This window comes from Magnolia sinica, chromosome 11 (genome assembly GCF_029962835.1).
Source record: "Magnolia sinica isolate HGM2019 chromosome 11, MsV1, whole genome shotgun sequence".
Classification (NCBI taxonomy): Eukaryota; Viridiplantae; Streptophyta; class Magnoliopsida; order Magnoliales; family Magnoliaceae; genus Magnolia; species Magnolia sinica.
In genome coordinates, this window is record NC_080583.1 from 49502743 (window position 1) to 49525637 (window position 22895).

At 38.6% G+C, this 22895-nt stretch overlaps 1 protein-coding gene across 2 annotated transcripts in view; it reads left to right on the forward strand.

The window, feature by feature from the left end:
- LOC131219108 (protein DCL homolog, chloroplastic) overlaps positions 1–13130 on the forward strand; it is a 47490-nt gene extending 34360 nt beyond the window's left edge. Inside the window, exon 3 of one of the 2 annotated variants that reach the window (XM_058214106.1) lies at positions 12528–12653. In XM_058214106.1, coding sequence (XP_058070089.1) covers positions 12528–12638 — 111 coding nt within the window. In that variant the 3' untranslated portion in view covers positions 12639–12653. Of the gene's footprint in view, positions 1–12527; positions 12654–12748 lie in introns of those variants that run through there. The other variant, XM_058214105.1, reaches the window with a different exon arrangement.
- Positions 13131–22895: the final 9765 nt, after the last annotated feature.

Below are 22895 nucleotides of genomic sequence, written 5' to 3' on the forward strand. Positions count from 1 at the left end.
CATCCTTCTTATTCTTTTACAATTTTTTGTGATATTTGATAGTTGAATTGCTATGTTGCTTTCAACAATGAGTCCTTTAGTTACATTTCCATATTACAAAAGTCATTAATCTGTATAATAAGAAACAAAATCTTCATTAGGGCATCATTTTCAACATTTTCCCCCCAATCTTTGGTATTACTTGGACCATGCATGATTACTTGGTTAGATGAAGAGTGCAAAGACAAACTTATGATTTTTTATTTTTTTTGGGTGCATGGTAAGCCTGGTGTAGTTTCTGTGGTGTTAGCATTATGTGGTGGAAAACATATTAATGGAGGCAAGCACATGGCCAGGATACAGAATTTCATGTGAGTAGGTTGAAGAACATGCTAAAGAACATTTAGCAAATCATCGAAGCACTCATCTATGCCTCCCTCATTTCAAGATGTGGCAATCTGAACCTTTTCATAAGAATATTGATCATGCAACTCTAGCCCGAAAAAATCTTGATGTCATTTCTTCCTGATTATTTTCAGGCTTGATAATTGTTAGAAAGAGGAACTGTACCAACCCTGCGATATGTTTCATAAGCATGCAAACACCTTCTGTACAGTACACAACATTTGTACGTATCTCCATCCAAACCATCCAAAATTATGTGCCACCAATGTATAGAAGGGTATAATACAAGCTTCACATAGATCGGCGGTTCTTTTCCAACTTTTTTGATAAGTAAACTGACCTCGAGGCCAAGAAACTGAGGCCGTCTTCCATTGAGTAACCCAAGGTTCTTGTCCAATTAATGGGCATTTTCTTTCTGACTTTGAACTTTCAACCATTTTCCTTTTAACCTTCCATTTGATGGCCAACCAATAGACATGATCATCGGTCCAATGTGATTTTCAGGTTTGACCCCATCCATAGCAGGCATGTGATTTGTTTCAAAATTTTGCAGTGAGTTAACGTACTGATGTAGCAAGGTAGGTAATGGTTGGGGCAATAAGGAGGGCTATTTCAGTGTTCAAGGTAACCTAGACAAGAAATATGGATGGGCATAATAAGTATGGGTTAATAAATATTGAGCTAGAAAAACTGACGGACGACATGGATATAAAATACATACGACGAGGTTGGCTCTACAGTTAGGGAAACACCTATTATGGTGCTACCCAATGCTTGAAATATCGGTATCGCATTATGTATCGCATCCTTGGGATATAGATATGTATCAGTTATCGCACGGGATAGATCGTTTGTATCGGGTAATTTATCGCACCTTTTGGGAAACATTCGGAGAATAGTTGATTTTTTCAATAAAACTTCAAGGATTGTTAAAAAGACCTTAATACACACTTTTAAATTATGACATCTCAAAAAAAAAAAAAAAAAAAAAAAAAAAAAAGAAGAAGAAGAAGAAGAAGAAGAAGAAGAAGAGAAGTGCACATAATAGGTTTCATTTGTATAAGGTCTTAAGCTATGTGTTGTCTGACTGAACTAATGCGACTATATTCAAATTTAATGCATAACATTCAGAGTGCATGTGATGATCATTTCATTGAACACCCCTAAATACTTAGAAATTGGTCTCAATTGACAGATGGTCGCAGGGAAATTTCGAAAAAAAATTATTATTTTAATTATTTTTTGTTACTTTCTAATTAAAAAATGATTTTTATTTTTTGAAAATTGATAAGGACTTAACAAATCAGTAGATCAACCCTCATACATGCTTGATTTAATGTTTGGAGTGCATCATTGGGAGAAATTGGGGAAAATTTGAATTTCCCCCAAAATTTCCTAAATCGGACAACATACGCTCAAAATTTGAAATTAGAGCGTATGTGATGATCATTTCATCAAATAATGCTAAATACTTTGAAATTAGTCTCAATTGACAACTAGTTGAAGGAAATTATCGAAAAAAAAAAAAAAAAAAAACCATGAAGAACATGAAGAACCAACAAATATCGAAATCAAAGTTCCGACTTCATGATTTTTCTTGCAAAACGTAAATAACCAAATAGATTTATAACCATTTGACACTGATGTAACATAATTTCAACAAAAAAATGGATCGAAAATTGAAAATGCTCACCGGATTGAACATTGGGATATATTGGTGCTACTTGTGTGTTTTGCATCGCACATGTGGTATACAAGATATCATGGGATATATCGGTCGATATTTAAAACAATGGCTATGGTGTCCCCTATAAGCTACGCTCTGCAACAATGACTGATTGTTGTGAGAAGCAAACAAGGGTTCCCACACCACTTTGGATGCGCACGGGTAAAGGTTACGGGCCCGTAACGGGCCCGAAACGGTAACTTTTTTTTTGTTCATTTTGAGCTCGTTTTTTGCTGTTTTTTTGAAATCTTGTGCTTCCAAACTGTTTTTCACTCCTTCTACTACTAATTTCGACCAACCTTAGCTAGGTATTTGAGATAAAAACACATTATATCACAAATTTTTTGAATCAAAGCTCGGTGGGCCATTTTTCAGAAATTCGTCAAAAATAGGTATTTATACTTTTTTAATATGTTTTGCTGTTTTAATCATGTCATATGATGTGTTAATCATAGTAGAACATGTTAATGTACATTTTACAGATTTGGGGTGCCATTTAATAATTTTTTAATATTTTTTCTATTTACGCATGAATTTTGGCCCCTTTTTTAAAATTCGAAAAATCAAATTTTAATGGTTGTTTTGCTGTTTTAATCATGCCATTTGATGTGTTAATCATAGTAGAACATGTTAATGTGCATTTTACATATTTGAGGTGCCATTTTATATTTTTTTATATTTTTTTCTATTTACGCATTTATTTTGGCCCTTTTTTGAAAATTCGAAAAATCATTTTTTAATGATTCTTTTGTTGTTTTAATGACATCATATGATGTGTTAATCATAGTAGAACATGTTAATGTGCATTTTACAGATTTGGGGTGCCATTTTATATTTTTTAATATTTTTTCTATTTACGCATTTATTTTGGCCCTTTTTTTGAAAATTCGAAAAATCATTTTTAATGATTCTTTTGCTGTTTTAATGACATCATATGATGTGTTAATCATAGTAGAACATGTCAATGTGCATTTTACACATTTGGGGTGCCATTTTATATATTTTTATTTTTTTTTCTATTTACGCATTTATTTTGGCCCTTTTTTTGAAAATTCGAAAAATCATTTTTTAATGATTCTTTTGCTGTTTTAATGACATCATATGATGTGTTAATCATAGTAGAACATGTTAATGTGCATTTTACAGATTTGGGGTGCCATTTTATATTTTTTTATATTTTTTCTATTTACGCATTTATTTCGGCCATTTTTTGAAAATTCAAAAAATCATTTTTTAATGATTCTTTTGCTGTTTTAATGATGTCATATGATGTGTTAATCATAGTAGAACATGTTAATGTGCAATTTACATATTTGGGGTGCCATTTTATATTTTTTTAATATTTTTTTCTATTTACGCATTTATTTCGGCCCTTCTTTTGAAAATTCGAAAAATCATTTTTTAATGATTCTTTTGCTGTTTTAATGATGTCATATGATGTGTTAATCATAGTAGAACATGTTAATGTGCATTTTACATATTTGGGGTGCCATTTTATATTTTTTTTTATATTTTTTTCTATTTACGCATGAATTTTGGCCCTCAAAAATAATTGCAAACACCTAAATGTAAGATATTTTCATATTACATTCATTCTAATATATCTATCATTGATAGTAGATAGTTAGAAAATTAAATATATGAATTTTGTAGTCAAATTCAGGTTATCTGGTTGATAAATTCATCCGATAGTCCGATACAACTTCTCACCAAAGAGTGGACCGTTACACCACCATAAACATGTTCCAATTTATAAATGAATGCATATTTGGAATGCTTAGAATATTCCGGATTTAATCTATATTTTTTCATATTTTTTTGGCAAAAAAAAATTTTTGCGCCGTTTCGGGCCGTTACGCTCCCGTATCCGTATCAGATATGTATCAGTTATCGCACGGGATAGATCGTTTGTATCGGGTAATTTATCGCACCTTTTGGGAAACATTCGGAGAATAGTTGATTTTTTCAATAAAACTTCAAGGATTGTTAAAAAGACCTTAATACACACTTTTAAATTATGACATCTCAAAAAAAAAAAAAAAAAAAAAAAAAAAAAAAAGAAGAAGAAGAAGAAGAAGAAGAGAAGTGCGCATAATAGGTTTCATTTGTATAAGGTCTTAAGCTATGTGTTGTCTGACTGAACTAATGCGACTATATTCAAATTTAATGCATAACATTCAGAGTGCATGTGATGATCATTTCATTGAACACCCCTAAATACTTAGAAATTGGTCTCAATTGACAGATGGTCGCAGGGAAATTTCGAAAAAAAATTATTATTTTAATTATTTTTTGTTACTTTCTAATTAAAAAATGATTTTTATTTTTTGAAAATTGATAAGGACTTAACAAATCAGTAGATCAACCCTCATACATGCTTGATTTAATGTTTGGAGTGCATCATTGGGAGAAATTGGGGAAAATTTGAATTTTCCCCAAAATTTCCTAAATCGGACAACATACGCTCAAAATTTGAAATTAGAGCGTATGTGATGATCATTTCATCAAATAATGCTAAATACTTTGAAATTAGTCTCAATTGACAACTAGTTGAAGGAAATTATCGAAAAAAAAAAAAAAAAAAAACCATGAAGAACATGAAGAACCAACAAATATCGAAATCAAAGTTCCGACTTCATGATTTTTCATGCAAACATGAAACACCAATGGATTTGTAACCATTTGACACTGATTTAACATAATTTCAACAAAAAAATGGATCGAAAATTGAAAATGCTCACCGGATTGAACACGTGGGATATATTAGCACTACCCATGCTTTTTGTATCATACATGTGGGATACAAGATATATCGTGGGATATCGATTGATATCATCGATATTTAAAACATTGGTGTTACCTAGGTTACACCTAATCTGCTCTCCCAAAATACTTGGGATTGCCATAATAACTTGGATTGCATAGGGCGCAGAACAGGGCATGGAGGTCCATACTTTGTTGACGTAGCAAAGTTCTGTGGGCCTTATCATGATGTATGTGTTATATCGAGCTTTGTGTGTGTGTGTGCGCGCGCGCGCGTGTGCCAAATTAAAGGCATAACACTGCCAGATCAAAGTATAATCAGACTATAGTGCATGTAGTCATGTCAAATCATAATCAAGTAGCATTTGCAACTCAACAAAATAAAGTGTAGATAGCCACATATAGGATGTGAATAACTAAGCATGTTATCATCACGTTACAACAACTAAAGAATATAGTCAACACATAGTGTGGTCGGGATAGGAGTGCACAGTTTCGCGAGCTGTGGGGTCTAGCATAGAGAACTTCTATCCAAGCTAGTCCCATACCTAATTTGGATAACAAATTTCAAGGTGCTAAACCCTTGATCTTAGGATAATTCCATAATCGAAATCTTAGCCACTACGAATAAGCACTTGATAGTCTAGTTGCGCATCTACCAACACAAGTGAGTAATGTATGAATGGACATGGATGGAATGTAACATGTGTACAAATGCATAGATGCATGTGGTGCACTGTCTCTCTTAATACTCCAAATACTTCAAATAATGACCTCAAGGACAACCTCACATCCCTCCTGATAGAATCGAGGGATGGGCGCAATTCATCGTTCCCATATGGTAGGTTCACCACACTCTCCTCTACTCCGAGCATGTATGCACATGAAGTCAGGGGGCTTCCCAATGGCCAATTGGGATAACTGTCGGGTATCGTACCTTAGGGACCAATTGCTTGCTAGAAAGTGGGGTTTCTTCACACAGAAAAAGGTTACTTAAGGCAGGGGCATTTTCACACCGGGCTCAAGTGGGGTTGCCTATGGGATGCAAGGGCACACTTGGGGTGGGTGGCCCGTGTGAGGCGGGTGGCTAGTGTGAGGTGGTACCCATGTGATTTGGGGCCCATGAGGGGGGTTCGGCCGAGGTCATAACCCATGAGATGTGGGGCTTGGGCTAATGAGATAAAGGGATTGATTCACCATGCTCTAATAGTTCGAGCTTTTAGAGCAAGTGGTTAATTGTTTTGCATCATTACTCCTACCTCCACCAATGTATTCGTGTGGTTCCTAGTCTAGATCGAACTATCCATGATTTGGTTAGATCAACACGAGGGTCGTCACTTAAGTATCAATGCTACTTAGGTCTTGCTACCACATCGAGGGAATACGATGGGCCACTTGGCAATACAATATAATCATCAAGTCCTGTCACCGCACTGTGTATAGTGGGCTGCCTGGCCTTTTAGGAACCAATCTTGGGCAGAGCACTCCCTCAGGCCTTGTCACCTCATCACAAAGATGGGTTGCCCGACCTTCTAGGAATAAATCATGGGTAGAGCACACCTTGGGCCTTGTCACCTCATCACACAGATGGGTGGCTTGACAATTGCATAATGCAACGTATAATCCTCTTGGCCAACACAATGGCCTAATATTGTATCACATATCTCACTTGGCCAACACGAGGGCCCAATATCATATTACATGTTTATGTTGGCCGATAGAATGACCTAGTATCATATAACATATTTCACTTGGCCAACACAATGGCTTAATATCACATCACAAAACTTAAGGTCAATTAAATATCTGTGGATCCCACAAATATGGGCTATTTAGAAGTGTGTCAGTGCTAATCACCGCACTAGACAACAAATCTAATCTGAATTGCATAAATCATATGAAGGGGTTAGACCGATCAGATCGACTCCGAATTTGATACATGCATGCTATATTAAGTATATACTATCACAACAAAAAATTTGCGGCCAATTAGATATATGAGGAACCCACAAATTTGGGCTGTTAAGAAGGGTGTTAGTGCTGACTACTGTACTAGACAACAAATCTGGTCTGAATTACATAAATCAAATAAAGGGGTTAGACTGATCGGATTGACCCCAAATTTGGTATATACATTCTCTATCAAGTCTATTATCATCACACAGAATTTAGGACCAATTGGATATCCTTGGACACCATAAATCTAGGCCGTTTAAAAGGTTGTTAGTGTTGACCATTGCATTGGATAACAAATTTGGTATGAATTGCATAAGTCAAATGAAGGGGTTAGACTGATCGGATTGACCCCAAATTTGGTACATGCATGGCGCGTCAAGTCTATTATCATCACACATAATTTAGTAGGATCCATCAAATATTTGTGGGGCTCACAATCTTGTCCGTTTTGAGTGTCAGTGCCGACCATTGCACTGGACAACAAACTTAGTCCGAATTACATAAATTAAATGAAGGGGTCTGACCAATTGGATTGACCTCAAATTTGGTACATAAATTCTTTATTCAGTCTACTATCATCACACAAAATTTGGGCCCCACAAACACAATCGAAGCAAAAAAGGAATCATGTCAAAACACCTACATAAAAGTGGGCCTTCATGGGATTCAATGTTGGATTTCATTCCCATGCTTCTTCAAAGGGGTGTCCCACTTGGATGTGGTTTGGGGCCACCCAAACACCACTATAATCTCATGGCGGGGCCCACTTTAACATACAAAAAGAAAATAAATGGATAGATCTAACCACCTTAGGTTGAATGGCTTGGATCTTCCTCTCCTAATGATTGCCCACCTCCTCTCTCTCTCTCTCTCTCTCTCTCTCTCTCTCTCATTCTTTGGAATTTTTCTTTTTAGAAATGGCTAACCACCTTTATTAGCCCTTTTTGTGTAGAGAGATAACACCCTAGGTTAGGGGAGGGGTTAGTTTACTTAGGTTATATATTTAGTGTGATATGTTGATATTGCATGGCCATGGCTCATGCATGGAGGGTGATGTATCACAAGGAGAATGTGCATGTGGTGAGTGGGGTGAAGTGTCACTTGGAGAATGTGCATGTGGGGTGAGGTGTCATGTGCATGTGATGCATGTGTAGTGAGTGGACCATAATATCATGGTAAGGTTTGGGTTAAGTGGGTGGAGAGAGTATTGACATACTCCAATAAGGTATGAAATGGAATTCCTAATATGGGTCGATGGGCTAAGGGCCCAAGCTCATATGAAGTATGTGCATGTGCAGGTCTTCGCACACTTGCGCTCTCGAGTTCTTCGTGGCACATCTTACAAACAGAGCTCCGCACGGACGAATGGATGGTACCTTCGCGATCTGGGTGACATGACTGTTGATATGGCGAGAGTTTCAAGGTCTCAGGGTTCAAGTCACTCGAGTGCGTACTATGCATGAACAGTCCAATTCCTGCTCTAAGGCTCCAGACGATGCCCACTTGTGCACAGAAGAGATGTGGGGTACTAGTGTACTACAACGGACAAAGTTTACCTACGAGCGGGTAGTTGAGATAGGCGTACAGACGCGCTGCCGGCCACTAAGAAAACCTGGGGTATTACATCCACACCCTCCATCCATTTTGGCAGATGATTGTAAGGCGTGAGCCCAAAAATGAGGCAAATCCAAAGTTCAAGTGGACCACACCACTAAATGTGGCGAGGACAGTGACGACCACCCTTGAATCCTTCCTAGGGCCCATCATGATGTTTATTTTCCATCCAACCTGTTCATAAGGTGATACAAAGCTAGATGAAGAGAAAACACAAATATTTGCTTCATCCAAAACTTTTATGGCCTCTAGGAAGTTTCAATGGTAAGGGTTCAATCCCCACTGCTTTTTGTGTTGTGGTCCACTTGAGATTTGGATCAGCCTCATTTTTGGGCTCGTGCCCTAAATTGATTTGCCAAAATGGATGGACGATGTGGATATAATACATACATTGTGGTGGGGTCCACACATCAACACAATACTGGGAGTGGATTAGGTGTTACTCGGGTAACACCTTAGTGGGTTTTATCCTTACCGTGGGGCTCAACTCGAGATGTGTTGTATATCCACACCGCCCATCTGTTTTTCAAGCCCATTTTAGGATGTGGTCCAAAAAATGAAGCAAATGAATCTTAGGTGGACAACACCACATGAAATAATGGTGACTAAACGCCCATCATTAAAAACTTCCTAGGAACCACCATAAGTAAATCCATAATTTTTATTTGCCATCCAACCATTGATAAGGTCAAACAGACCTGGATGAAGGGAAAATACAAAGATCAGCTTGATCCTAAACTTGTTGTGGCCTACAATTTTTTTAATGGTTGCTCATCAATTTTTCTAGTGGCATGGTCCATCGGAGATTTGGATCTGCTTAAGTTTTGGGATAACGTCCTAAATGAGCTGAAAAAACGGAAGGTCGGTGTGGATATACAATACATTCATCGAGGTGGGCCCCACATGGTAAAGGTAACACCCACTAAAGGTGTTACTCGGGTAACAGCTAATCAGCTCCCTACAGTACCGACATTGGTGCTTTGTTATGCACAACGTAATCTGAATCCTAGAAATGACAGATAGTTGAGACCGACACTCACCTTTTACTTTTTACGGGGTCCATTGTGATGTGTACATTAGACACAGTCGGATTATTAGATGTGTGATCCCATGCTTGGCCCAGGGTAAAAAAAAATAAATCAAGCTGACCTATGATTCAAGCGGGCCATACTAATGAAAACAGTTGGGAGAGAGATGTCCACCCTTGATTTTTACGGGGCCCACCGTGTTGAGCGTTTGAAATCTACTCCAACTATTATTAGATGCCACACCAAAAGCTAAGGCCGAGGCCCCAAAAAGGGGTCATACATGATTCAGGTGTGCCACACCAAGGGAAACAATTTGGAGGGTGAGTTTTCTATGTACTGTGTTTCCAATCATGTGGTCCACTTGAACCATGGATGGGGCTGATTTTCAGACCCTAGGTCTAACATGGGGTGACTCACTTGATGGTTGGGGTGGATTTCACATTAACACCACGATGGGGCCCCATCCAAGTCGACAACTCCTTTTCCTCTTTCAAATAACTTTTCTCTGGCACCATTTACTAAAATTAATTAGTTATTAAAACAGACAACTAGTTGGACGTACACCTAGTTGTGTGTGAGCATCTCTCTCTCTCTCTCTTTATATATATATAAAGCCGTATCCGAAACTCAAGTGGGCCATATCATCTAAAACCATGGGAAATCATGACTAAAACATCTAAAAGCACTTGGTGGGGCCCACATTAGTTTTGGGATGGCCTAAAATTTGGTGTGAGCCCTCATCCAAGTGGGACACACACAATGGATGGGCTGGATGTCTATACCACATCTCATTGGGCCTAATACGCAATCAAGAAGGTTTCAATGGGTGGGCATCCACTCTCAACTGTTGTATGTGGTGTGGTCCACCTAAGTCATGGATTGGCTTGAATTTTACGCTCATGGCTCATCATGGAAGGGTGTATCTGATTAATGGGATGGATGTCCCTCACACATCATGGTGGGGTCCACAGAGCTCAGCCTCATGGGAAGTTTCCATTAGGTCGACCTCACAGTACCTTTTCCCACACACACACCTACACACACCCACACCCCTCACCCTTTGCAGGCCACCATAAAGATAATTCCTTTATATTCACATTTCTTTTGGTCTCAACTTCTACTACGATGAAGTACATCTAGTTTCAGTGTGATTGAAATTTTGTCTCGCTTCAACCAAATAGTAAGAACACGGTTGTTTTGTTAAAACCAAAACAGGAGTAAGTTGTAGAATTTTTTTTAATTTTGTTTTCATTTTGAGACCCTTTTTGCAAGTTTTCATGGGAAATATTGTCGCTTTTACCGTAGGCTGTAAAGTATGCCATCAACTAGTTTTGGGGACTTGAAAATCTCATTTTTAAAAGTGGACGGTTTTCCTATTTCCTCTTTTGAACCAAAACCGTATCTTGGGGGGTTTTCACTTCTTTTGCTTGTGACTTTTATTGCAAAGCACGATACTAGGGTGGTATGGCTAAAGAAGAATACTTGTTTTTCTTCCTCTTGAACTTTGGCATATAATGAACCTATTGATGTATCATTGATGACTTTTGGTAGTGGGTTGCATGTTACTTGATGTTAGCTCTACACTGGTTTCATCACGTCTTTCGAGGATACTATTACTCATAGTATTTTTTTTCTCATAGTATTTTTTTTCTTTTCTTTTCCTCCAAAAATTTTAATGTTTTAGTTTTAGCATGTTTTGAGCCAAATGAAATGTGAAAATGGCCAAAATACCAAAAAAACATTCTGCCTACTAGTAACCTAAATGAATGAAACACCCGAGGTTAAGTTGTGGGAGGAAAATTGAAACAGCCAGTGAAACTTACTTGTCAACTAAGGATTGTACTGGTGGGAATTCTGATCCATCTGAATGTTAGCACCTTTGCTATAATCATTCATTTCCCATTGAGCAGCTCTTTAAAGAGAGACCATGGCTTTGAGAATCGGTTATGATACAACCATTTTCTAATCAATTTGGCCACCCTCGTTATATTGGTGCAGGGGGGTGGTATGATCCTGTATAGGCCATACTGTATTAGTTGCGGTTGGGCCTTTACAGACTGATACAGCAATGAATCCTCCATTTCATTTTTTTCCCTACTTTTCTGCATTTTCTTTTCACTTGTTTCTTCATTTCAACCATGGAGGGAGCTTAAAAATAATAACTTATTTTATACTTATATCTAGTGCTATTTTGTGGATCAAAACACAAGATTTCAGTGAAATTAGATGAAATTGAAGTGGAATGAACTATTTTGGGAAAATTAAAATTGGGAAACACATCTTTTCATCTTCTTTTTGTTGTATTTCATGGACTTTAATATATCAATCATATGCTTGGTTTGTGTTCGAGTAGGGCTATTTGGTTGACTTTTATCAGGTGAAGCTGACAGACTATTCTTATAAAAGAATGGTTTGGCACATCATTGGATACATGTTAAACCTAAGAAAATGATAGATTCCTGTGTTTTAGATTGTTCCCTATTTTCTTGATGGTTTTCGAAGTTTTTTTGGGCCAACTATATGGGTTTGATATAGTTGGGCAGGGACAACAAACATAGGTTGTGGAAATTTCCATGCTTGCTACTTAACAAAAAGATGGAATTTTGTGATGCTCACCATGCAGCTATCCACAAATTAAGGCCCTGTTTGGATCAAAGGTAAACTAGGGGAATGCGAAGGAAAGCAAAAACATGACACAAGGGGGTAAACTGATCTCAGCACTAGGGGAAGCAAACCCTTTGCCCCTATTTATTTTGCTAAAGAAAAGTCCTGGAAAATTATCATCCTTTGCATATGCAACTTTTGGATTGCAATCTCACAATGGGGAAACCTTTTCCCCTCCAAATTTGTTATATAACTTTTCCATTTGACTTTTTGAAAAATAAAAATAAAAATTTGTAGTCTCTTGTTGAAGAGGGAAAAGCAATTGCACAGACTTTGCTGCAGCATCCACTGCTTCCCAAACAAGAGCAGATGTCCGGTTGATGCAAACTGGTTGCATTCCCCATTTTGCATTCTATCCAAACAGGCCCTAATACTACTGCTACTGTTATTAGTTGTGCAATAGCCGACATGTGCCCACAGGAAAAAGAAAAAAGAAAAAAGAGAGGGAAAACCAACCAAGTGGGAAGTTATTCAAAGACATGCGCTCTATTGCTTTTATCTGATTGGTCTAATTGGTTTTTGCTTATCTGATGATAAGTAACTTATTGAAGTTGGTTTGCTATGCATGTGATATAATTGTGAAATTAGATTAACAGAACCTTGTTTTTGGAAGGTTGATCGGCATCCCCAGTTCAGGAACTCAAGATGTCTATTTGTTGTCCGAACCGATGGTGGATGGATAGACTTCTCCTACCAGAAATGTCTTCGAGCATATATTCGCGAAAAGTATCCATCACATGCGGAAAGGTTCATACGAGAACATTTCAAACGTAGTTAGGCATTGACGGCCTCATCTAATGAGAGACTATTAGGCAGTCACATTATCATACTGGCACTCCATTTTGAATGACCCCGAGGATGAAATTTTAATTACATCCAAAAGGTTTGGTATTTGTTGGGTCTCTCATAGACAGAAGATATTAATTGGAATCGTCAATTTTACCTGTAGATACACCATCTGTTTTGATGCAATGGTCAAAACAGTTGTAGCGCTACCTTTACTGTGTTAATCCTTTAGCATTTCTGTTACGAACTAGCTTAGACAAAAAAAAAAAAAAAAAAAAAGAAAAAAAAAAGAAAAAGAAAAAGAGGAGAGGTGGATCTAGCCTTGCGTTGTATGCTTGTTTGGGAAACCTGGGGCGGTGCTGTCAGATGCAATATTGAGATTTACATCTTAGCAGTACTGTGTTGGATATTTAACTTGTACCATCCCGAACCATAGTTCTAAAACTTGGTGGGTTGAATTGAAATTCGGTCGAGTCAACTCGACTCAATGAGATTATGAGCCGAATCTGTAGGAAACTCACTCACCAGAGATTCCAACTCAGACCTCACCTCTCCAAATGGTAAAACTCTCCCTTTTGCCATGACCCACCAAAGTTTTGAATCATAGTGAAAGTTGAGCCTCAGTGGTTTCATGGGGTGTGTGTGTGTGTGTGTGTGTGTGTGTGTGTGGCCGAATGCTCAGCTGCCTACGGGTTCGCATGCAACTCGAGCGAACTTTTTTGAGGACTCAAGATACGTGGTGTGAGTCTAAAATCTGAACGGTCCACTTGATACAACACCCCACGAAACCCCCAGGGCCCAACTTTTACTTTGATCCAAAACTTTGGTGGGCAACGGAAAAAGAAAATAGTTTCCTCCCTTGATTTGCATCTCTTTCATATGGCCTACCAGAGTTATAGATCATGGTGAAAATTGGTCCCATGGGGTTTCATGGGATGCCGCATCACATGGACCGTTCAGATTAGATGCCCATGATACGTGCGCAGGTGTGTAGGTGTGCATACCCCTTTCTCTCTCTCTCTCTCTCTCTATATATATATATATAGAGAGAGAGAGAGAGAGAGAGAGAGAGAGAGCAAATGGTATTATAAGGTCAACCTCATGGAAACTTTCCATGAGGTCAAGATGTGTGGGTCCCACCGTGATGTGTGTCCAACATCAACATGGGTCCCCTTTAGGTTATGGGAAATCCAAAAAATCAGCTGTATACTGTACTCAGGTGGGCCATACCATCTAAAATCATGTGAAGACATGGCTAAAATATATCAAAGTACTTGGTGGGGCCACTTTAGTTTTGGATGCGGCTGAAACTTGGTCTGAGGCTTCATCCAAGCTGGATATACAATGGATGGTCTGGATTTGTGAATCACATCTCAGTGGGCCCAATAAATGATTAGTTAAATGGGAGGGCTATCAACGGTTGCATGTGGTGTTGCCCACCCAAGTCATGGATTGACTTGATATTTAAGCTTGTGGCCTACCATGGAACGGTGGGTCTGACTAATTAGGTATATCTTCGACACACATCATGGTGGGGCCCACACAACTCTGGAAATCATGGGAACTTTTAGAGAACTTCCTGGACGGTCCACGTGATGCAGCACCCCATGAACCCCAGGCCCAACTTTTACTTTGATCCAAAACCGTGGTGGGCCACGGAAAAAGAAAATAGTTTCCTCCCTTGATTTGCATCTCTTTGCTATGGCCCACCAAAGTTTTAGATCAGGGTGAAAATTGGTTCCTTGGGGTTTCATGGGATGCCGCATCACATGGACAGTTCGGTTTAGATGCCCATGACATGAGTGCGCAAGTGAGCATATCTCTCTCTCTCTCTCTCTCTCTCTCTCTCTCTCTCTCTCTATCTATCTATATATATATATATATATATATATATATATATATGGGAAAAGGTTCTATGAGGTCGAGTTGTGTGGGCTCCACCATGATGCGTGTCAAATATCTACACCATCAGTCAGATGCACCATTCCATGGTGGACCTAGGGCTTAAAAATCAAGTCAATTCGTGACTTGTGTGGGCCACACCATATATAGAAGTTGCCATTAAAATATTCATAATCATTTGTTGGGCCCACCGAGATGTGGTTCACAAATCCAGACCATCCATTATGTGTGTCCCACTTGGAAGAGGGGTCAGACCAAGTTTCGGACACATCCAAATTTTAGGTGGGCCCCATCAATTGCTTTTACACGTTTTAGGTATGTCTTCTTCACGTGATTTTAGATGGTACGCCCCACCTGAGTTTTGTATATGGCTGATTTTTGGGATATCCCATAATCTAAAGGGGACCCATCAAATGCATGGTGCTATGTTTGACACACATCACGGTGGAGCCCACACAGCTCGACCTCATGGGAACTTCCTATGAGGTTGAGATGTGTGGGCCCACCGTGATGCGTGTCGAACATCTAACCCATCAGTCAGATGCACCATTCCATATATATATATATATATATATATATATATATATATATAGGAAAATGCTCACCTGCAAACTGGTTCGTAAGTACTACATACAAACTTTTTTGAGAATCCATCATACGTGATGTGGATCCAAAATCTGAACCGTTCATGTGAAGCAGCACCTCGTAAAACTCCCGGGACCAAGTTTTACTTTGATCTAAAAGTTTGATGGGCCATGAAAAATGAAAACAGTTTCCTCCCTTGATTTGCATTTCTCTTTGCTATGGCCCACCAGAATTTTAGATCAGGGTGAAAATTTATCGCAGGGGGTTTCATGGGATTCCACATCACATGGACCGTTCAGATTAGACACCCATGACACGTGTGCAAAGGTGCGCATGCGCACCGAGCATGACTCTCTCTCTCATATATATATATATTCCAAATACTTTCAATTGTACATATTAAAATTATTGAGTTCAGTCATTTTAAGATCTTTTCAGTCTTCAAGTTGACCCAACTTGTATGCGCGTTGATCCGAGTTTTTTTGGGTTTTGAACTGTCTTGACTTGATCTCCAACTGGCTCGGGTCAACTCACCGAACCTTTATCTTACTCAACTCAATATATTAATAATTAAGAAAATATTAACTATAGTTTGATGATTAACTTTAAACTTTTGAGAAATAGATAAGATAATAAAAACTATAAGTTTATCCATAGGTGAGTTGCTTGACGTGTTGGCAGTATGGCCGTGCACTTCATACGAGGACATGAGTATGATTTCCTAATAAAAAGAAAAGCAGTTGACTGGGCGAGTGATTTGGTCTAGTGATGTCGAGTCGCACTGAGTCGACCAAGTTTATGACCTTACTCGACAAGCCTGACTCATGTTCACCAGCATAGTTAGCAAATATGTGCATTAGGCATGCACTATAGGCGTGTCAGCCATTTTTTATGTTTTTTTTGTGTTCCCTCTCTTCTCTCTACCTCTTCCCATCTCCTTAAGGCGGTCTTCTTCTGCAGGAGCAAAAATTAAAGTGTCATCATTTGATGCTCCAGGTCGAAAATTTGCACAATGGCATATATTAACCAATAATGAAACGGCCAGGGAATGTTGAAGGATATGGAATGTTTATACAACCTCTCAGGGGGGGATTATAACTAGATTCATCAGTCACTCCACAGACTCTAAAGTATGGAAACCATGGTTTCTAACACAATCCCAAAATCCGATTATTTGAGCAATTCTAACTGTCGGATCATTAGAATTTTCATTTTAAGCCATCCAATAAATGCCAAACGGCAACTTTTTGTGTATATGACGAATCTAAATTGGGTATCGTACTTTGAAGAGTTTGATTTGAATTAATTGTATTGCAGGTATGCAATTTCTGTGTTTGTATATCACATATCACAGGCTGCAATTGGTGGTGGTCGGTGATGCTCGATAGGCAGTGACTTAAAAATCGAACGCATGGTATAGACTAACTGACGAAATTGTTAGCCTTTTAAGTTGTCTCAAAATCAAATCTTGAAGCAATCCCAACTATTGAATCATAGACGCGTGTTTTTCTGAAATAGGACCAGTGGATTTGTTTTAACCGTCCAATAGTTGTCATTATATTTTTTAGAAGATAATCTAAACTAGCACCATATCGACAGTTTCACTTTTGTTAATTTTGTTAATTGTATTTAAAATATACAATTTCTGAGTGCCTGCGTTCATATATTCCAATCTACCACGGAATCTTCTAAAAGGATGTTAGTGCAAAAGGTGTTGCTTCCGCTCCGGATTAAGTTCCAGCATGTGTGACAGCTAACTAAAGTCTGCATGCTGAGTTATTGGATGATCCCTAAATATAGGGTTTATTAACGAAGTAGACCTTAATGAGGTAACGACTCAGCCCTTTCAAAACTTTTGTTTATAAGACCTTTGATAGCAGCTGACCCAATTCCCGCGAAAACCATTCAGAATGAGTTATGTGTGACGTGGATGAATTTGCGTGGTGTATTTGAAGATATGTGACAATATGCGAAGAAGATTCTACGATAATACAGATGGAACACATTGAGCAACATCATGTCATCCATTAAGCGGTCAAGTGAAGAGTGATCGTACAAAAGCTACAAGATAGATGACAAGTGAGAAAGAAAGAGGGTTAAGACGTGTTAAACGGTTACAGCAACTGTCAGAACATGGGAAGCATCTAAATGGCCGGATTGAGGCTATAAATACCAAATGATTTCCGCAAAACAAAGTGTCTCAGACCAACCCATTCAAACCTAACATTATCTTTCAATTATCCTTTCAATTACTCATCATTTACATCCTTTAGTGTAATCATTTTACTATTTATGTAAGTCCATTACATTTCCTAGTGTAAACATTTACTTTTCACCTACTATTTACATTTCATAGTGTAATTGATAGTGTTAATCAAGTAACTGGTAATCGTAGCTGTAATTTGGGTCTACACTCATATGCGGGATTCAGTTTTCCATCCAGGAAGGTGCTTCGCAGCTGTTTTCTGCGACCAACTATAAGAATTTCTTTCTTGATCTTATATATATATATATATATATATATATATATATATATATATATATATATATATATATATATATATATATATATATACACTGAAAAGTTCTTTCGTAAGAAAGGAAAAGGTGTAACCCATTGTCAGAGGACGAACCCCACCCTCTAAATATTGCCTAATCCTATTTACATATTGAGAGAGTGGCTGAATAGGCAACCGATCTCATTTGATCTCGGTCATATACTATGTATCCGCCTATCTTGGTGCTTGGGGTCATGGTTGTTTGGTTTGAATTGAGCTGCAAATTCAATTATGGCATGCCTGCACTTATCACATGACCAAACTTGAAAAACAACCACAACAATAATTTGACGTGCCCAGTGAGACCCTGTCTCTAAATTACCAGTGTAACATTGCTAATTGGAATTATGAATAGGAGTAATCGAATCACTGAGGTCGAACCTTCCCACAACAACCGCACCACCTTTGACCAATGTCGTGCCAATTCAAGCGGCCCCCGAAGCGAAAATTTGAATAGTATCCTGACACTAAGTACCAGAAATCAACAAGGGGCGCCGACCTCTCGAATCATTTCTCTTGAAGAGATAATGGTCACACTCTGAGATGCACACTGAGTATCCAACATGTTTAGGAATATAGAAGAGACTGGGTCGAACAATTCTGTATTCAAATTGGGAACACTAAACAAATACATGGCTAGCCAGACTAAGGCCATGCATCGATTGATGGCTATGATGACCAAAAGAATACTTACAGCAATGCAACATAATGCCAAAGGAAGCTCTATCGGTAATATGGTACAACCACATCAATGCCTCCCTCAAACAAAACCCACCACCAATTCCAGTTTAAGAGGTACAGAATACTCCGCTATCTGTTGAACTCAAGCGACCAGAGCGGGAGGCTAAGAATTTTGTTCCTGAAGTTCGGAATCATGACTTACTGAGAGGGCATAATCTCCAACAATTCCCTAAGAACCCATTGTCTAATTAGGTCTTGATCCATTGCTAATGGCTGAACCGTAGTGTGAGTGGATCATGACCAAATCATATATATGGTTCAGGAAGTCGTAGGCCAAGTACTTGACTGTGATACTTTTCATGTCTATCATAAGCCCCATCCTGAATAGATCGATCAGCAACATCCGTTGCCACGGAATTATCGAACGGATTTCACCCTATTTTTAGGTGATCCCAACCAATTGACTATCGAGCATGTTGGTCAATTCACCATGTAGTGTGGGGAGCTAGCAATGACGACTAGCATAAGCTGCAAGTATTCGACCATTCGCTAATAAAGCAGCTTTCACATGGTATTCCAACTTATTGCCAAATTCAATTTCTACTTGGCAAGAAATGGAAGAAAATTTTCATGCTCAATTTTTCTCTAAGAATAGGGAAATAACCATGTCCGATTTTGCCCATTTCTGACAACTACCCCGAGAAATTTGCGAGAGCTATATTGCCTAGTTTAAAAGAGTGAAAAGCTAGTGTAAGGTTGTTATGATCGAAGTCGAATTTATACAGCTAGTACAAGATGATTTTGAATGCAAACTCATAAGAAATTCATTGGAATGGATTTCATGGACATATATGATCTTACTAAGAAGGTCTCCAAGCATGAAGAGCCTCTTCAGGAGAGTTCTAGGCAAAGGAACTTATCAATTAGGACATATACTATAACCTAAATTATGTGGCCCAATTGCCAAAGTAGTGGCTAAAAAGCCACTCATATTCTCGGTGCTGGTTAAGGCAAAATTGACTGTGTTAAACACCAAAAAAAAAAAAAAAAAAAAAAAAAACAACACAAAAAAATTATACACTTTTGATATCACATGAACTGATGATATATTCAAATTTTTGTTAGCAAAAAAGTTTATTAAGATTCCCATAAACCATAAAATACCTTTGGCCGACGAATTGTAAAAAATTGAATATTATAAATGGCACGAAACTCGTTCCCATTCAACTAACAAATGTGTTGTATTTAGGAATGTGGTTCAAGAACACATCGATCAGGGTTGCTGAAGTTTCCCAAGAAGGGTAAGGAAGCGATGTTGATCGATACCGATCATTCCCACCTAATCTTGAGGTCAATATGGTTACGAAAAATCTAAGATGGGTTAATCAACCACGATTGAGGGTTGATCTTGGTCCAACTAATCATGAAGGTGCATCACAATAACCAAGGCAAGGGCTATGTCAACCTCCTCCCCACTTGATAGCCATGCAGCTGAACACGTTTCAGCAAGACGGTTGAGGCTCACAATTAGGCAACTGATGTGCCAGAAGGACTATTCTGAGTTAGGGAGACCCTTATAGACCAAGGATGCAAGGCTGATACATGGACCCAAGAAGGGTTGAAGGAAGTAGTCGATATTGGCCACAAAGGATGCCTTCACCTCTTGATCGCTACTCCCAAGATAGAGTGTCAAATCAAGGGATGGTTATACCTCCACCAAGCTAGAAAAGAGTGTGAAAACGAGTCATGCATCCAAAATTCCCAACGGTGCCAGAAGCAATGACTCGAACTTAGAAATCTCGTTGGCAGAGACGCAAATCAGCCATGAGGAAAGAGTCAGCAAGGGTCAAGGTCATGCCTCGACTAGAAGTAGTGTAACTGTGACCATTCTAAAGAATCCCTCTGTTGGAAGAATAATTAGTCGTCAACACGGTTAAGGCAGTTTTACCGCCTATGTTATGTAATCAGGATATAGACATTCTCACCCAACCTTGTGGGTAGGTTGGTTCGGGGGGATAAGGATGACTGTGATCATCTATCTAATTATCTTAGTGATGAATGTTTCCCAGAGGATGAGTGGCTAGTAAATGAACCAGTGGCAATCGTTGAAGTGTTGTAATTTATCTCACCTACGACCACATTATCCGGTGTTGAGGCCAACAAGAACACTGAGTATATTAACAAAAAGTCCAATATGCAAGATGACCCAGAAACACTAGGGGGGTAATGTCTGAATTTAGAGATTGTATTTGGGACATTGTCATCCATTGTTTTTCATTGTAATATAGTACCTACTTTGCCTTCTTTCCAAGCCAAGCCGGCCCAGTCAAGTAAGATGGCGGGTGATGTAGAGAAATTCAGTTCTCATGTGGTAATAAGCATGCTCCTTTTCCATTGGAGGAAAGTATTGAAGGGAGACTAGGAGTGGATGAAACGACTCATATATGAACATCGTTATAGTGGAATCAGGGACTACATTAGAAAGAGTAGTCATAGAAAGGCAAATAAATGGCATGACGCTACATCTCAAGCCATTATATATATCGACTCATCGTAAAGGTTTCCTGGTCACTAGGATTCTTGTTGACAATGGGGTTGCCGTCAATCTTCTACCATTAAGAATGATATCAAAATTGGGAAAGACAGCGGCCGACTTGATCCCATTAAAGGTCACTATCAGTAATTTCACTAGTCACGTTAAAATACGTATAAAGTTTTTCTAGTCGACCTGACTTTTGGAACTAAAATAGTGTTAGCCCCATTTTTTATGGTCGATACCTCATCCAACTATAATACTCTGCTTGGTAGGGACTAGATTCATTCGTTTACATGTATTCCATCATCTTTATACTAGCTCATAATCTTCTGGAACCGGGTTAAAGTTGAATTGGTTTTGGCCGATAATAAACTCTTCATAAACTCTTCTTGGCCACTTTGAATCCAAATAAAGTCTATTATTATGGCAAGGAACTAGGGCCAATTCAGTTCATCGAAAGGAATAATCATGGCTGACAGACTGGAACGTTTGTAAAGAAGAATCCAGATGGCATTGTGCAAGATATCATGGAAGTAATCCGTCTGGTCGATAACCTACCGAGGGACACTATTCCTTTTCAATTAATTTCATACTGTACCATCGAAGAAATCTCATGATTAGTACGATGAAAGATATCCAACGTAAGACCGATTTCGCGGCCAGAATAAGAAGGTTAGAAAAAAGCCTGAAGGATGTTAACGATGGCTGTTTCGTAAATATGGCCAATGCAAATGTCTTGATCGAGGAAAAAGATGTGGAACTTAGGGAGGCCCCTGATTAGCTTGAAGATTCTCATGCCCATGTTAAAGACCCCTTAGTAAAGGTGAACCTAGGGACTGAACAAGACCCAAAGCCTACGTTTATTAGCAGGCTACTCAGGTCCCAAGACAAATTGGAATTGACCAATTTTCTTAAAGAGTTTGCCGATTCCTTTGCATGGGATTATCATGAGATATCAGACCCCGATTATTGCCTGATTTTACGTACACGATAATGCCTAATATTATAATTTAATCGTGTTTTTGTTGCAGTCTGTAATAAGGAGCTTTGATTGAAAAAGAGTATTAAAAGCATGGATTTAACGCTCCGAAGTCACCAGAGCAAGGAATGGACTCCAGGGGACCGAGATCGATGGATATATACGCCAGAGATCCGAGAAAATTGAGAAACTGAAGCTCAAGTGGCCTGAAAGTTAGTCAGAATGCAAGATCACAGGGTTTCCACCATCCACTCGGCTCGAAACTTCATACATGGCCTGAGGACCATAAATTAACCGTACACGTCAAATTTCAGCTATTAGATCCTTGTGGAAGTGGCCCAATAGAGAGATCAGCGGATAATAACCATTAAGAAAGCATCTTGGACATCCTTGGGAGATCTGGACCCAAACTGAACTGATGAAAAGAGCACGAAAAACGGTGGATATTTGTCAAATTTCACTTCTTTTGGATGGTGCAATCAGGAGATACTGACGGTAGAAGATATAACAAAATAGAATGGCAAATCTGTAAATAGATGTGCCATGCATGGCTTACGTGAAGCCCATTGTTTTTTTTAAACGGTGAATGTTGTCCATACATTGGTTAAGCGTGTGGCCCACCTTGAAGTCAGATCTACTTTAAACTGGAAACCATGGGCTAACACTATGTATAGGAGCTGATGGAGGGAGTGGATCTCCAAGAATGTCATCATAAGTGGGCCCCACCAATTTT